Source organism: Rana temporaria, chromosome 7 (genome assembly GCF_905171775.1).
Source record: "Rana temporaria chromosome 7, aRanTem1.1, whole genome shotgun sequence".
NCBI lineage: Eukaryota > Metazoa > Chordata > Amphibia > Anura > Ranidae > Rana > Rana temporaria.
Window position 1 is genome coordinate 33,335,653 of NC_053495.1, and position 18,476 is coordinate 33,354,128.

Consider the following 18,476-nt stretch of genomic DNA (forward strand, 5'->3'; position numbering starts at 1 on the left):
GTACATGCACTATGCTGTCTCGGTAAAACAAATCCATAGACTGTCAATTCAGATATATAGTGCACGTTCTTTGCAGTCTGAAACCGGTTTTCAGTCAGCGGCTTCAACAAAATGGCTCCATGAGCGCGGATAGGTCTGTTATGCAGCAGTTTTCCCTATTTCTATGCCAAATGCCTGGTTATACTGACAGCAAGGGGACAACCAGGAAGTAACCCTAGGTTAAACCAAGCAGAGTCGTCATGTGGTGCGGTGTAAACACGTATCCCCTGGATAGGACTGTTGTCCGCAGTGTTCAGGTCACCCTGTGTTGTTGGTAGTCAGTATATGGCACATGTGAGTGAGATGTGTGTGCAGAAGAGGTAACCTCAGGCAGTTACTATGGAGAGGAGGGAGTTCTTCACCTCCTTATTGGTGAGTATCCCCTGTGTGTGACTGTAGGGGCTCCTCTCATCTATCACTGTGTATTGGGAGGACTTGTAGTCACAGAACTCTGTGGAGACACAGTTTGACTGCTGTAAAAAAAGCTAAAATCTTAGTTAAAGTGACCTTATGTTAAAGTGTGGGGGTGGTTTTGGCTGGGGCGGGGGGCTTTTGCCAAAATCTGCATTACAAATGAACATGCGCGTTCTCAGGAACTCACCTCTATCCAAATATCAACATTACGCTTCCTTATACTCCAATTAGCAACAGGCCGGCCACCCCCCCCCCCCTCCACTACGACACACGTAACAAAGGGGCGCCAATACACCGATCAGCCATAACATTATGACCACCCACCATAACCCATTGCTACATGGACTTTCTTAGACCTCTGAAGGTATGCTGTGGTATCTGGCACCAAGCTGCCCGTAGTAGATTCTTTAATCGGTTGCCTCCTGCCCGCCGTCACGGTGCGGCTCATGTTCTGGGATGCCGTCATATGACGGCGTCCCAGAACGGCTGCTCTCGTGCACCTGCTGAGGCGTGCAGCGCGGAGATTGCGGCAGCGCTGTGTTGGTAGGAAACGACACAACCGTAATCGGTGCCCTGATTACTTTATAGCCCCACCAGTGCCAGCAATCAGTGCCCACAAGTGCCACCAATCAGTGCCCATTAGTAATTCCAGTTAGTGCTGTCCATCACTGCTGTCCATCAATGCTCATCACTGCTGTCCATCAATGTTGCCTATCAGTGCTGCCTATTAAGGATGAGCTCTGGCGTGTTCGCATAGTACACGTGCAGAGCCCGCCAGGAAGTCGGCACGGCGATGTGCTAATCACAGCCAGGGAGACATTTCCCGATGCTCGGCTGCAGAGATCGGGAAATGTCTCCCTGGCTGTGATTAGCGCAGCGCCGTGCACACTTCCTGGCGGGCTCTGCACGTGTACTATGCGAACACGCCAGAGCTCATCCTTACTGCCTATTAGTGCCCACCTATCAGTCCCATAAGTGCGACATATTAGTGCCACCTAATCAGTGCCCATAAGTGCCACCCTATCAATGCCCACCAGTTCAGCCCATCAGTACCGCCTCATCAGTGAAGGAGAAAAGTTGCTTATTTACTGACAGAAACTAAGTAAAAACTTTTTTTTCTAAAAATGTTGGTATTTTTTTTTCTTTTTAATTAAAAGATTAAAAACCAGCAGTGATTTAATACCAAAAGAAAGCTCTATGTGAAGAAAATGATAAAAATGTAATTTGGGTACAGTGTTGTGTGACCGGGCAATTGTCATTTGAAGTGCGACAGCTGAAAAATGGCCTGGGCAGGCAGGGGGTGTAAGTGCCCGGTAGGCAAGTGGTTAAAGGATAAGTCCACCTTTTCAGAAAAATAATAAATGCACATATTTTATTTTTTTGCAGGTAAAAAAAAATGTGCATTTATAATTTTTTGTTGCAGAAGCCTGTAAAGCATTGCACAAGCGATCAGCAGATCACTAATGCCCTGTACACACGATAGGTTAGTCTCATGAAAACAGTCTGATGGATTTTTCCATCAGTTATCCGATGAAGCTGACTGATGATCAGTCGTGCCTACACACCATCAGTTAAAAAAACTATGGTGTCAGAACGCGGTGACGTAAAACACGACGACGTGCTGAAAAAAACGAAGTTCAATGCTTCCAAGCATGCGTCGACTTGATTCTGAGCATCCGTGGATTTCTAACCGATGGACGTGCCTACAAACGATAGTTTTTTTTTCTATCGGTTAGGAATCCATCGGTTAAATTTAAAACAAGATTGAATTTTTTTAACCGATGGATAAATAACAGATGGGGCCCACACACGATCGTTTTGGTCTGATGAAAACGGTCCTTCAGACCGTTCTCATCTGTTGTTCCTGAAGTTGATGTGTTAAAAGCAGGAAAAATGAGCAAGCATAATGATTTGAGTGACAAGTACATCCCTTCATGGAAACGGTATTTACGGACGGTAGGTGCCTTTTTCAGCAGGATAATGCACCCTGCCACACTGCAAAAATGGTTCAAGAATGGTTTGTTGAGCACAACAGCAAGTTCAAGGTGTTGACTTGGCCTGCAAATTCAACAGATCTTAATCCAATTAACCATCTGTGGGATGTGCTGGAAAAACAAGTCCAAGCCATGGAGGCCCCACCTCACAACTTACAGGGCTTAAAGGATAAGTTCACCTTTCATAACATGAAACACCCATATATGGGGTATAACATGTAACATATTATTAATGCACCGACTCCCACTGTGCCATCTAGTGGGGGGGGTTTCTCCAACCGCTAGCTGTCAACATTAAGGATGGGCTTGGCCGTGTTCACAACCCCACGTGCAGAGCCCGCGAGGAAATCGGCACGGCACAGCACTAATCACAAGCAGTGAGACATTTTCCCAATCCACAGATCAGGAAATGTCTCACAGCCTGTGATTAGCGCTGTGCAATGCCGACTTCCTGGCGGGCTCTGCACGTGGGGTTGCAAACAAGCCTGAGCCCATCCTTAGTCAACATTTTTTTTTTAAACCTGGCTGTGCAGGGCTCCGCCCACTTGGCATTGTGGCTCATTCACAGTATTCTGTGAATGGAAAACGACAAGGTCCAGCAGCCTTTGAGGCTGTCGTCTTGTAGTTTTCAATGAACTACCACGGTGCTGTGAGCGATGTGGTAGTTGATTCATTCTTCCTGTCAGCATGTATTGGCTTCTTTGTACGAGCAAACAGATACACTGGGGTTGGCATGGAATGGCACAGTGGAGGCATGTAATGGAATGGCACAGTGGGGCATGTAATGGAATGGAATGGCACAGTGGGGCATGTAATGGAGTGGGGCATGTAATGGAATGGCACAGTGGGGCATGTAATGTAATGTAATGGCACAGTGAGATCTGAAAAAAGCCTGTTTCTGTCAGTGGTTGTTCTGGCTACCCCTCAGCTTCCAGACAGACTAGTAGGAAGGGGGTAGTCTTATACCGCGAGGTATATCCCAAAACCAAAAATTTTCCTGGAAAAATAGGGGGTCGTCTTATACGCCTAGTCATCTTATACGCCGGCAAATACGGTATATAATGTTTGGGGGCTCTAAATATTTTTCTAGCAAAAAATACGGATTTTAACTTGTAAACACCTTGGCCCAGATTCTCAAAGGAAATACGACGGCGTATCTCCAGATACGCCGTCGTATCTCTGAGTCTGAGCCGTCGTATCTATGCGCCTGATTCATAGAATCCGTTACGCATAGATTTGTATTAGATCCGACCGGCGTAAGTCTCTTACGCCGTCGGATCTTAACTGCATATTTACGCTGCCCGCTAGGGGCGTGTACGCTGATTTACGCCTAGAAATATGTAAATCAGCTAGATACGCGAATTCACGAACGTACGCCCGGCCGACGCAGTACAGATACGCCGTTTACGTTAGGCTTTTCCTGGCGTAAAGTTACCCCTGCTATATGAGGCGTACACGCGGCTTACCAATGTTAAGTATGGATGTCGTTCCCGCGTCGACTTTTGACTTTTGAATATTTTACGTCGTTTGCGTAAGTCGTCCGTGAATGGGGCTGGACGTGATTTACGTTCACGTCGAAACCAATACGTCCTTGCGGCGTACTTTGGAGCAATGCACACTTGGATATTCCACGGACGGCGCATGCGCCGTTCGTGAAAAACGTCAATCACGTCGGGTCACAAGTTATTTACATAAAACACGCCCCCCTGTTCCACATTTGAATTAGGTGGGCTTACGCCGGCCTATTTACGCTACGCCGCCGCAACTTACGGAGCAAGTGCTTTGAGAATGCTGCACTTGCCCGTCTAAGTTGCGGAGGCGTAGCATAAATAGGATACGCTACGCCGGAACAAAGATACGCTCTTCTACGAAAATCTGGCCCCAAATGTCAGAAATAGGCTTAGTCATGAAAGGGTTAAATCAACTCCACCCTGGAGATAACCCGTGTTAAGATGAATGGTACAACAATTCATAAATTGTTTGCTATTGATGTGTATGTATGTATATGTGTGTGTATATGTATATATATATATATATATATATATATATATATATATATATATATATATATATATATATATATATATATAATGTGTATATATATATATGTGTATATATATATATATATATATAATATATATATATATATATATATACATACACACACAGTTAATGTGTTTGTATATATATATGCGTGTGTGTGTTGTAATTCGCGAAGACTTCATCAAATGAAGCGAACACGGTGAGAATACTAACTGGCAATCAATCTGCATGATATCTTAGTCTGAGATTAGAAGTGTAATTACCTTCATTGATTATAGTTTCAGCCATAGGTGTCACATCTTCAGCACTTGGCAGACGGCACTTGAAAGTGAGATGTACTATTATACGACGTCTGTTATGTTCTTTGTCTGACAAGATAATTGCTAAAAGGGTCCCCGGAGGATAATACATCTCAGCTGGGTACTGAAACTTTGTGAAAGCTCTCCAAAGAGCATCCTTCATATCCAAAATGGTCGCATATCCCCTCATCAGGGCACATTTGGAGACCAATAAAATAAAAGTGATTTACATTATCTTAGAGTAATGCATGCCATACATGGATTGAAATTCATCTGGTTCAGCAGGGACCAGACGCATTTCGATCGTTGGAGTTGCAGGCTGGATGTACACTGATTGACTTCTGTACAACCAGCTTGTTGGAATAGTTCTGTATGATCAGTGCCCCTTATCAGTTTATTTTGATGGCAGGGAAGTCTGCCCACTGTCACAATGCAATATCTCAGTGGGAGTGATTGAGAAGTTTTTCGGTCAACAAAATAAAAAAATAAAAATGCATGGGCTGCCTAAGAATTTAAGGCCCCTTTCACACAGGCAGACTGATTGGGTGCCCCTGTCAGTTTTATTGGTGGACCCAATCGGACCATCCATTGCCCGCTATGGAGCAGTGGGTGCCAGTGGACCAATTGTTACCTATTGTTACCTATCTTGAATGGGGTCCTAGGCTTTTTGCCCTAGACAAGGGCTACTTCCTAAGTAGCCTAAGAAATTATAATTTATCTTTTTTTTACATCAGCGTGTACATTTGGATTCTCATAAATGTATACCCAGAGAAACTTAAAGTGGTTCTAAAGGCTCAAGTTTTTTTTACCTTGATGCATGGAATGGTAATAAACCTCTGTGCTGCAGCCCCCCCCCCCAAACCTTGAACCCCATCACGATTCAGCGACGTACACAAGAGTCTCAGCTCTCCGAGGACTCTCCCTCCTCATTGGCTCCCACTGCTGTCAATCACAGACAGTGTGCCAATGAGGAGAGAGAGGGGGCAGGGCTGAGCCACAGCTCTGTGTGTGAATGGACACAGAGCAGCAGCTTGGGAGCGAGCATGCTTGGGTGCCCCCACAGCAAACTGCATGTCCGGGGGGCACTCAGCAGGAGGGTTGGGCCAAGAGTACTGGCTGGGGACCTGGGAATAGGAGGATCTGGCTATGTGCAAAACCACTGCACAGAGCAAGTGAGTATGACATGTTTGTTACAAAGAAAAAAAAAAACCTTTTAATATCACTTTCAAGACAGAGACCCTCTCCACGCAGTCACCATTAATAAAGAGTGGGGCTATTTCAGTCTTATTCTTCCTAAAGTCCATAACTAGCTCTTTAGTTTTACCCATGTCCAGGGTTAAATTATTTACTGCACACCACGCTATCTTTACTATCTCCACTTTATAACATTCTTCAACCCCTCCACTAATACAACCCACTACCGTAGTATTGTCAGCAAATATAATTCTGTTTGTACGATAACACAGTGTGCATTGGTAAGTATAGGGCTCATAAAGAGGAGGGCTTAGCACTTTTATTTGGACCCTACATGAGTTCATGGCACCATTACACCATGTATGGCTGTGTCCAGCCCATCCACTGCTTCGGGCATATCTGTTTTTACTATATATTGTATATACAACCCATGTTTTTTACAATAAAACAATGAATGCGGGACACATGGTTCACAGAGCCTTGGGTTTGGAACAGCACAAACTGGCTCATTTAAGATGCGCTCTCTTTGATTGGAACTCCAAAAGAAGCAGAGATGACTCACTGCTGTATAAATTACAGCTCGAGCCGCTGAACTCATAAACGGGCATTAATGAGAAACTGGTGAACATGTTTGTAACGGTCAGGGGTTAACACCGTTTACGATATTCCATTCCACCAACCCAAGACAGCTTATCCGACACTCCACAATCCAGCAGACACGATCCATAAGAATTCCCCAGACAAACGAAACACACAGCTCTGTTCTCTGGTTCCAAACAGAATGAACACTTTAATGGTAAACTCAGCTGGTTATATACAGTTAGAAACCAAATCTGGACAATGCCTCACTCCACCCACAACATCACACAAAGAGGTGCTAACGGGTCCCCCTCAATCAACATCTTGGACAGACTTTCTGACTCTGCGATGAGCTATTCCCATCTGCTACATAAAACACATTCCTTTAGTAAATATAATTGACATGCTAATCCACTATACCTGAAAGGTCAGACATCTGACCTTTCAGACTGCCAACATATATCTATCATCAATAGAACTTTCACACAATACAGTGTCATTAGCATACACAATTAAAGGTTCTTGAGAGGCAGACTTAAAGGGGTGGTTCACCCTAAAAACGACTTTTTCTTATTCCACTGCCCCCCCACATTACAATACGATTAAGGCTCTTATTATTTTTTTCATGCTGTACATACCTTGGTACAGCATATTCACCCGTGCATCCGGGTTGCGAGTCCCGCGGGAGTGGGCGTTCCTCACATGCTGGTGATTGACGTTTTGGCCAAAAACGAGCTCCCCCCGTCGCGTAAGCCGCGTCACGATTGGCGAAAGGAGCCGAACGGCAATGTGCATGCGCAGTATAGCGCCGACTCGCCGTTCGGCTCCTTTCGCCAACCGTGACGCGGCTTACGCGACGGGGGAGCTCGTTTTTGGGCAAAACGTCAATCACCAGCATGTGAGGAACGCCCACTCCCGTGGGACTCGCAACCCGGATGCATGGGTGAATATGCTGTACTAAGGTATGTACAGCATGAAAAAAAGAATAAGAGCCTTAATCGTATTGTAATGTGGGGGGGGGGGGGCAGTGGAATAAGAAAAAGTCGTTTTTAGGGTGAACCACCCCTTTAATTAGCACAATAGACAATAGAATGCAATCACAGCAAGCTTTTATCATTACAGCCAGATCGACTTAATTAGCACCTCAACAGTCTATGTGTCCCCACATGAATGAATACTGTCCTATTGACCTGTTGGGGTCAGAATAAACCACTTTCAAGATATCCTGCAATACATGAATTATCATTATTGTCCCATCTCATGTAATTCATGATATCATTTCTCAGTCATCCTATGCTCCTATTGGACATAGGATGACCCTAGACCCAAGAGTCATTAGTGAAGCTGGCACAGGAGTACCCTGCATCCTTCAAAAGTCTCTGGGTATCACAGGCCATTCCGTTACAATGTTTAAAGGAGCTTAAAGCTCCGGAGCCCTGCAGGCTGAAATTATGATTTTAGTTCTGACCATAACAAATAAAGAATAAAATGCAAAACCAGTATATTATATTAAAGTTCTATGCACACTTAGACAGTCTAAAGTGGTGGGTTATCAGATGCTTGTTGGGTGGGTCTACGACTGCTTGGGCTTAAATAAATTTGATTGAATGATGCTGACCTTTTATTCAGCCCTAAAGAGTGGTGACATCTAGTGGCAGAAGGTAAGTAATGTAGGGACAGCCTCAGATTAAAGATAAGCCTTTCAGGAAAAGCCGATTTTCTTTTTCTTTTCACTTTGTCTGGGCTATTTATTTTTGAATTTTCACTTTAGGTTTTGTTTCAACAATTATCGTCCCATACAGACAGTCAAATAACTTCATAAGCTTAATATTGTATGTGTTTGATTGTCAGATAAGGTTTTCCTCCTTACTCACTATTAATGTTTTGTTCCTTAGGCCGGTGGGACAGCTGGGATGTGTGTTGACCTCATTTTATTTCCTCTGGACACCATGAAGACCAGGCTACAGAGCCCTCAAGGGTTTTCCAGGGCTGGTGGCTTCCGGGGCATTTATGCTGGTGTCCCATCCACTGCTATTGGCTGCTTTCCTAATGGTAAGATCTCTTTCAGATGTAGGATGTGAAGTATATTGCCTCTGCCACCAAATTAGAAAAAAAGTATAGTTACTTAAAGCTGAACTCCATCCTTATCGTCAGTCTTTCACAGCTGTGCAGGCTTCTCTTCTTTATTGAAATTGCTTCTCTGATTTCATTGCACACTGTGAGTTTCTCATAGTGTGTATTAGAAGCTGCAGCAAATCGGAAAGAGGCTGCCTTATTCATGGCTGAAGAATGTCCAGCATCATCTAGCCATTTTCTCATTTCTCCCCAGCCTTGCTGTCCCTGGCCCACGCCTTTCATTCATTGGATTTCAGTTCTTCCGATTTATGAAGGATCACAATCCTGTGTGTTTGTGTTACTTAACAAGACATTCTCTCAAAAGTCAGCCCTCTGCTTAACCACTTTTTCTCTTATCGTCCATGGACGGACACAGCTCCTTAAATCTTGACAAGTGGGTTATGTTCCCTGTTTACAGGAGAGGACTAGGCAGAAACATGTTAAATAGTTAAATACATGTTACATTAACAGAGTTGAACAGCCCCGCCCAGGGGGCGGTCCCTCCAGACATAACCCTCCTCACTGCAGCTTGCAGCCTCAGTTTCGTTCTGCCTAGCAAAGGAGAAGGACGTATGGCTCCCTTTGGGCCCAGCGCCCTGAGGAGAAGTTTTATTTTATTTTACTTTACTTTTTCTTGAAGAATCTTCTTTCAACTGTTGGCTGAGAGACAGGCTGGATATTATAGATCCTTGTAGTCTACTCAGTCCGACCAGCAAGCGTGGGCACACCTTTGCAAAGAGGCTTGGTCTGCCACGCCATACCCCATGACTCCTGGGGTGGCCGGTGAGCTTTGCTCCGAGGTCCACATATGACTGGGCTGTGGTGTTGTCTCACTCACAGTGGACCGGGCCGACAGCTACCTCCATTTCGGTTGTAGTTCTGTCAGGAATGCGTCAGCGAGTCCTCGCTTGGACGGGTAAGTACAGTCCCTCCTGCTTCGGTGGGTTGGTACAGCTGGGCATTCCTGGGGTTCGGGGGTCCCTTCCCCTTACTTCCCTGCTCCTTTCCCTTGCTGCATTGCTAACATTGCCGCTGTCAGGGGGGAGGGGGCCTTCCTGAGGGGACTGTGTTATCTGGCCTGTGTTTTTTCTTTTTTGTATTGGGCTTTCCTGTGAGGTAAAAAGCCCTGTGATGAGCACAGATGTTTATGATTATACTTCAGCAGACGCTGACTGATTGGTGACACCTGTAACGGTTTTGCTTTTTATGCTGTATCTGTGTCTTATCCTTAAATAAAACAGCCCTATGAGGCTTTTCCTGTTTAAACACAGGTCCCTGCAAAAGTTACCTCACGGTTCTTTTCCTCTCACAGACAGCACTGGGCAGTCTCCTCCTGAGGGAGTCCCCTGGTTACCCCTGGTCAGCGCAGCAAGTGGGTGAGAGGCCCTGAATAGGGCTCTAGGAGCTTTTGTCTATTTGTATGGACAGGTGTGCATATTATAATACACACTATATGTAAATATTGGAGTCAGTATCTGGGTCCTTCCCCACATGCTGGTGGTGGCAGCAGGTGTTAGCACCTGGGATTCCCACAGAGTTTTTATTGTTAGTCCTGGACACAGTTTGTGCCAGGGTGGGGGTGGACTGCGGGCGGGCGGTAAAAGAGTGCCCCCTTCCCCCGTTATCCCCTGGGGAATGCTCTGTTATGGAGCCATGGACTAGGTACCTAGTTAAGAAAGTGTAGCTCAGTGGCAGCAAGCCTGCCCTACATGTGTGCGACCCAGGGTTCAAATTATGGGCATGCTAGGTTCCGACTCAGCGTTGGAGTATCTAGTGTTGATCCAGACTCCTCAGTGGCAAGGTCCTTCTTCCCCTGGAGAAATTGCAGACTCTTCAGTCTGCGGAGAAGGTATTGGCATCACGCAATCGGTCTTCTCTCCGGGCGCCTGCTGGTTCAGGGTCTGTGGGTAGCCTCCTTCAAGGTGGTACTGTATGCCCAGTTCCACACCCTGGTTTTCCAGTGGAACTACTGTCCAGGTGGTAAAAATCTCTTGTCTCTGAAATCATTAGATTCCTGTGCGCCACCTAGTCAGAGTCTCTCTGAGTTGGTGACAGAGATTCCCGACTCTTCGGTCCGGGAAGTTGTTCCTTCCTTCCAGTGGTCGGTGTTTACGACGAATGCCAGCTCACGGGTTGTGAACCTGGAGGTTCACAAAACTGGGGGGTCCAGTCGGCCCTGAGTCGCTGGACTTGCGTGGACCTATGACCACACCTCCTTGAATGTGTCTGGTCTCGGTAGCTACCCAGGGTCGGGCCTGGCTAGTGCCTGGTGGAAGACCGCCTGGGAATACCAGGTGCTGTCTACTGTTCATTGTCCTACTATTTTAGGCGATCAGGCTATGCTTCTCCTTGTGGTCGACCAATCTGGTTTCAGCCGGACAACGCCACGGCCGTGGCTTCAGTCTACCATCAGGTATGCCGGCAGGCAGACTACTGGAGTCGCCAGATGCTGGACCAGGGCGACTGGTCTTTGTGCTTGGGGTGTTTCGGCTCCCTTGCAGGAGGTGAGCCTCACATGGCATGGATCTCCTGGCAGCTTGTCTCCGCCGCAAGGGTGTCAGTTAGTGGCCAGGTCTAGTGATCTTGTACAGACGCGTCAGTCGCGCTGGTGGCCCTGTGTTGTCTGTATCGGTGATTTTTTGCCATTCCTCCATGGTAGTTGCTTCCTCGGCCGCTCCACAGAGTGGATGCTGAGGAGATCCCGATGATTCTAATCGTTCCAGATTAATCTCGGCGTCCTTGGTACGCTGATATCGGGCGCCTGGTAGCGGAGGCACCCTGGCGATTGCCAGGGCAGGAGGTTCCTGTCTCAAGGTCCCATACTTCCTCCTGTTGTACAGTCACTGACTTGCTTAACATGGTTATTGGAAGCCAGACTTTAGGTGACCAGGGTCTGTCTGACTCGGTCATCTCAACAGGGCACCGTAGTCTTCTTCCGGAGGATCTACCGTCGCACCTCTCTTGGTGCGAAGGGATGGAGTGACGTCCACGGGCGTACTTTCAATGTCCAGGGTCCTGCTGTTTTTAAAGCTTGGATTGGATCTAAAAATTGCTTAAAGCACCGTTTGGGGGCAGATTTCAGCCTTGGCTGTGTTCTTTTAGTGGCCTTTTTGCGGCCCGTTCCCTGGTGGGTCCCCTTTTTTTGTGTGCAAGGGGTTTGTCATATACTTTCCCCTCTTGGCCCATCTCTTCCCCCATGAGTTTTGACTCTGGTGCTCTCGGTTCTTCAGGAACCTTCCTTTTGGAAACATCAGAGAGATTTTCTCTTGACACTATCTCAGAAGGTGGCCCCTTTAGTGGCCTTTACCTCTGTTAGAGGGGTTTCTGAGTTGGCGGTCTTGTCTTGCAAGCCGCCATGCTTGATCCCCCATAAGGATTAGGTGATGGTGCGCCCGCGACCTTCCCTTCTTCCGAAGGAGGTTTCGGCCTTTCATACTTTAGGCGTGGTACGCGCTTTGCGGGTATACCAGCCTACTACGGCTCCATTTCGGAGCTTCTGACTCTCTTTTGTGTCGGTGTCTGGTCCACAAAAGGGCCTGGCGGTCTCGTCGACCACCATTTCTCGGTGGATCGGGCAGGCCGTCATACAGGCCTATGCTCCTAAGGGCGGGCCCCCCTTTCCGGTCACGGCACTTTTCGACCAGGGCAATTGGTGCTTCCTGGGTTTTTTTTTTTTTTCCCGACATCATGCGTCGGTCTCACAGGTGTGCGAGGCGGCGATTTGCTCGTCCGTTCACGCTTTTTCCAGAATTGACATGGTTGCTGTGAGTGCATCTTATGATGTTTTTTTCAGCCGCTAGTTTTTGCCGGCGGCTGTTTAAAGTTGCACCTCCTCCGTTGAGGAGCTCTGCTTGTTTTGGGGTGAAGTTAAAATTGTTTTTACTGATATATTTCCCACCCCTCGTTTTTTGACACTGCTTGGGGACGTCCCACTTGTCAAGATTTAAGGAGCTGTGTCCGTCCATGGACGATAAGAGAAAATAGGATTTTTTGTACTCACCGTAAAATCCTTTTCTCTGAAGTCCATGGACGGACACAGCTCCCACCCCTCCTTTTTAGGTTTGTACTGCTTGTTACGAACTGAGGCTGCAAGCTGCAGTGAGGAGGGTTATGTCTGGAGGGACCGCCCCCTGGGCGGGGCTGTTCAACTCTGTTAATGTAACATGTATTTAACTATTTAACATGTTTCTGCCTAGTCCTCTCCTGTAAACAGGGAACATAACCCACTTGTCAAGATTTAAGGAGCTGTGTCCGTCCATGGACTTCAGAGAAAAGGATTTTACGGTGAGTACAAAAAATCCTATTTTTTTGCCGTACATACCGTTTTATTGTTATTTTCCCCCCCGGCTTCCGGGTTCTCACTCCCGCGGGAGTGGGCGTTCCTATTCAGAGGTTAGATGATTGACGTCTGGTGAAAAACGTCCCCTGGCGCATAAGGCGCGTCACGAGTTTTCTGTAAGTAGCGCAGTCGGCTCTACATGGCGGGCGCAGGCGCCATATAGAGCCGACTCGCAGGTCGGCTACTTACGGAAAACTGGTGACGCGCCTAATGCGCCAAGGGACGTTTTTCACCAGACGTCAATCATCTAACCTCTGAATAGGAACGCCCAGTCCCGCGGGAGCCAGAACCCGAAAGCCGGGGGGAAAATAACAATAAAACGGTATGTACGGCAAAAAAACAAACAGCATACTGTAGATGTCGGAAGTATGCTGGATGTAATGGTATATCATTTTTTTAGGGTGAACATCCGCTTTAAGGACCGGCTCATGTACATATACATCATCACTTTAAAGATGAATATCTCAGTAACGGCAGCAGCTGCTGCCACAACTGAAATATCCATCTTTAACGTGGCCGGTCCTGTAAACGATAATGGTGGTCTCCGCGGCAGATTCACAGCAAGATCACCGTTATCGGCGGCGGGAGAGGGAGCCGTCGGCAGCGGCGGAGGTATTCGGGTCTTTCACGCTGGTTGCCATGGATACGAGTGAGGGCAAGATGGCCCCCACCCGTCTCCATAGCATAGCAGGGCAGAAGCAACGTCAAAACGTCACTTCCGCCCATGCTTCTTAAAGGCACGTTTTTTTTTTTGTTGTCATTTTTTCAAATGACAATTTTTTTATTTTTTTTTTATTGCATTTTAGTCTAAATATGAGATATGAGATCTGGGGTCAAAAAGACCTCAGATTTAAGAGGACCTGTCATGCTTTTTTCTATTACAAGGGATGTTTACATTCCTTGTAATAGGAATAAAAGTGACCCATTTTTCAAAACGGTGTAAAAATAAAGAAAATAAAATCAATTAAAAAAATAAAGAAAACCCCCAAAAATGTTTTTAAAGCGACCCGTCGAGCTTGCGTGCAGAAGCGAACGCATATGTGAGTAGCGCCGGCATATGAAGACGGTGTTCAAACCGCACAAGTGAGGTATCGCCGCAATCGTTCGAGCGAGAGCAATAATTCCAGCCCTAGACCTCCTCTGTAACTCAAAAGATGACACCTGTAGAATTTTTTAAACGTCGCCTATGGAGATTTTTAAGGGCAAAAGTTGGACGCCATTCCACGAGCAGGCGGAATTTTGTAGCGTGACATGTTGGGTATCATTTTACTCGGCGTAACATTATCTTTCACAATATAAAAAATAAATAAAAAATGGGCTAACTTTACTGTTGTCTTATTTTTTAATTCAAAAAGTGTTTTTTTTCCCCAAAAAGTGCCCTAAGACTGCTGCGCAAATACGGTGTGACAAAAAGTATTGCAATGACCGCCATTTTATTCTCTAGGGTGTTTGGGGGTTCTAAGTAATTTTCTAACAAAAAAAAATGTTTTAAACTTGTAAACACAGAGTCTGAAAAACAGGCTGGGTCCTTAAATCAAAGCTGAGAACTCATGAGGAGCACTGATGCACGGTGTTGTGATGCTTTCATAAGCTATGTACAGCACCCTACCAACCCCTCGTGATAGACGAACACAAGGTGGCACATAATTGTGAAGTGGAAGGAAAATTATAAATGGTTTTCAACATTTTGTTTTACAAATAAATAGGTGAAAAGTGTGGTGTACATTTGTATTCAGCCCCCTTTATTCTGACACCCCTAACTAAATTCTAGTGGAACCAATTGCCTTCAGAAGTCACCTGATTAGTAAATGGAGTCCACCTGTGTGTAATTTTATCTCAGTTTAAATACAGCTGTTCTGTGAAGCCCTCAGAGATTTGTTAGAGAGAACCTTAGTGACCAAACGGCACCATAAAGGCCAAGGAACACACCAGACAGGTCAGGGATAACGTTATGGAGAAGTTTAAAGGGTTGGGTTATAAAAAAAAAAAATATCACAATCTTTGAACATCTCACAGAGCCCTGTTCAATCCATCATCCAAAAATGGAAAGAGTATGGCACAACTACAAACCTACCAAGACATGGCCGTCCACCTAAATTGACAGGCCGGGCAAATAGAACATTAATCAGATGCAGCCAAGAGGCCCATGGTAACTCTGGAGGAGCTGCAGAGATCCACAGCTCAGGTGGGAGAATCTGTCCACAGGACAACTATTAGTTGTGCTCTCCACAAATCTGGCCTTTATGGAAGAGTGGCAAGAACAAAGCCATTGTTGAAAGAAAGCCATAACAAGTACCATTCGCAGTTTGTGAGAATCCATGTGGGGGGACACAGCAAACATGTGGAAGAAGGTGTTCTTGTCAGATGAGACCAAAATTTTACCTTTTGGCCTAAAAACAAAACGCCGTGTGGCAGAAAACTAACACTGCACATCACCCTGAACACACCATCCCCACTGTGAAACATGGTGGTGGCAGCATCATGTTGTGGGAATGCTTTTCTTCAGCAGGGACAGGGAAACTGTTCAGAGTTGATTGATGGAGCCAAATACAGGGCAATCTTAGAAGAAAACCTGTTGGAGTCTCCCAAAATGCCCGCACTACACTTGTTAACTGCTCGTTTTTTCAGATTTAGATGCACCAAGCTCCAGCTCACACTGCAGTTACAGCATACATTTTTTTTCTTTTGGGATAAAGTCTTTACTTAACTGCTGATCATTGTAAGCAACCCTGTCCACCCCCCCCCCCCTGTAAATGGTTTGCCTCAACACTCTGATAAATTTGCTGGGGAGCTATATCTAAGAATTGTATGCCACAATATAATGTTTGCTTTTTGATTTAATACCACTTTCAGCTTTATTAGATAGCATACATTGTGTGTTTTCTCACCTGTCTTTTGCTTTATTTTACCTTTTAGCATCTGCTTTCTTTGTGACATATGAATCTGTGAAACGTTGGCTTCACTCCGGATCCTCTCCATACCTCTCTCCAGTGGTACACATGGTAGCCGCCTCTATGGGGGAAGTGGTATGTACAATATCTGTATTAAAAGTAGTAGGATATATTTTTGCATTAGTACTTTTTGGAAATCGCTCCTTTTATTTTTGCAGGAGTGCGGGAGGGGGCTTGCTTAACGTCAAGTCTTCTCCTTCCCCATGCTGATTGTTGGTGCTGTTTATTTAGGAACTGTACTTTAATTACTGTCTTGGACTTGTTCAGATATTACATGTTGATGAGAAGTAGCCACAAACGTAAACTGAGTTTTTTTTTTTTTTGTCGAGCAAGAAGAATCTTTGCTCTTAGTCACCAAATATTTTCCTCAATTGAATTCATCATTGGTATTAGTTGGGAAAATAGTGCCCAATCATTGGTATTGGTGGGAGGAATAGTGCTCCATCATTGGAATTAGTGGGGGGAATAGTGCTCCATCATTGGAATTAGTGGGGGGAATAGTGCTCCATCATTGGAATTAGTGGGGGGAATAGTGCTCCATCATTGGAATTAGTGGGGGGAATAGTGCTCCATCATTGGTATTAGTTGGAGGAAATAGTGCTCCATCATTGGTATTAGTTGGGGAAACCATGCCCCATCATTGGTATTAGTGGGAGGAATAGTGCTCCATCATTGGTATTAGTGGAAGGAATAGTGCTCCATCATTGGTATTGGTGGGAGGAATAGTGCTCCATCATTGGTGTTAGTGGGAGGAATAGTGCTCCATCATTGGTATTAGTGGGAGGAATAGTGCTCCATCATTGGTATTAGTGGGAGGAATAGTGCTCCATCATTGGTATTGGTTAGAGGAATAGTGCTCCATCATTGGTATTAGTGGGAGGAATGGTGCCCCATCATTGGTATTGGTGGGAGGAATAGTGCCCCATCATTGGTATTGGTGGGAGGAATAGTACCCCATCATTGGTATTAGTGGGAGGAATAGTGTCCCATCATTTGTATTAGTAGGAGGAATAGTGTCCCATCATTTGTATTAGTAGGAGGAATAGTGCTCCATCATTGGTATTGGTGGGAGGAATAGTGCTCCATCATTGGTATTAGTAGGAGGAATAGTGTCCCATCATTTGTATTAGTAGGAGGAATAGTGCTCCATCATTGGTATTAGTAGGAGGAATGGTGCTCCATCATTGGTATTAGTGGGAGGAATAGTGCTCCATCATTGGTATTAGTTGGAGGAATAGTGCTCCATCATTGGTATTAGTGGGAGGAATAGTGCTCCATCATTGGTATTAGTTGGAGGAATAGTGCTCCATCATTGGTATTAGTTGGAGGAATAGTGCTCCATCATTGGAATTAGTGAGAGGAATAGTGCTCCATCATTGGTATTAGTAGGAGGAATAGTGCTCCATCATTGGTATTAGTGGGAGGAATGGTGCCCCATCCTTGGTATTGGTGGGAGGAATAGTGCTCCATCATTGGTATTAGTGGGAGGAATAGTGCTCCATCATTGGTATTAGTGGGAGGAATGGTGCCCCATCCTTGGTATTGGTGGGAGGAATGGTCCCCCATCATTGGTATTGGTGGGAGGAATAGTGCCCCATCATTGGTATTGGTGGGAGGAATAGTGCCCCATCATTGGTATTGGTGGGAGGAATAGTGCCCCATCATTGGTATTAGTGGGAGGAATAGTGTCCCATCATTTGTATTGGTGGGAGGAATAGTGCTCTGCCATTGGGATTAGTGAAAGGAATAGTGTCCCATCATTGGTATTAAATGGAGAAATATTTCCACATAATTGGTATTAGTGGAAGAAATAGTGCCCCATCATTGGTGTTAGTTGGAGAAATGGTGCCCCATCATTGGTATTAGTTGGAAGAATAGTACCCCATCATTGGTATTAGTTGGAAGAATAGTATCCCATCAATGGTATTAGAGAAATAGTGCCCCATCATTGGTATTAGTTGGAGGAATAGTACCCCATCATCGGTATTGGAGAAATAGTGCCCCATCATTGGTATTAGCCCGGGTTTACATATGTGCGAATTACATGGGCCAGATTCTCATACATTAACGTTGCTCCTGGGCAGCGTAATGTATGTGCTGTACGCTACACCGCCGCAGGTTTACAGGTTTACATCCTGATTCTCAGAACACTTACCTGTAAACTTGCGGCGGTGTATCGTTAATTCGCTCGGCGCAAGCCCGCCCAATTCAAATGGGGCGGGCACCATTTAAATTAGGCGCGCTCCCGCGCCGAGCGTACTGCGCATGCTCCGTCGGGTAAATTACCCGACGTGCATTGCGCTAAATGACGTCGCCCCGACGTCATTTGCTTAGACGTTTACGTAAATGGCGTCCAGCGCCATTCACGGACGTCTTACGCAAACGACGTATTTTTTTTAAACTTCGACGTGGGAACGACGGCCATAGTTAACATTGGTTGCCCCTGCTAATAGCAGGGGCAACCTTACGCGTCGCGTACGCTACGGAAACTACGTAAATGCTCAGCGTC

The 18,476-nt window shown here is 45.8% G+C and overlaps 1 protein-coding gene across 1 annotated transcript in view; it reads left to right on the forward strand.

Annotated features, from left to right (window-relative positions):
- Positions 1-248: 248 nt before the first annotated feature.
- Positions 249-18,476, forward strand: part of SLC25A26 (solute carrier family 25 member 26) — a 205,552-nt gene continuing 187,324 nt past the window's right edge. The window contains exons 1-3 of the mRNA XM_040359191.1: positions 249-411; positions 8,458-8,614; positions 15,933-16,042. Of these exons, the coding sequence (XP_040215125.1) occupies positions 379-411; positions 8,458-8,614; positions 15,933-16,042 (300 nt within the window). The 5' untranslated portion in view covers positions 249-378. The remainder of the gene's footprint in view (positions 412-8,457; positions 8,615-15,932; positions 16,043-18,476) is intronic.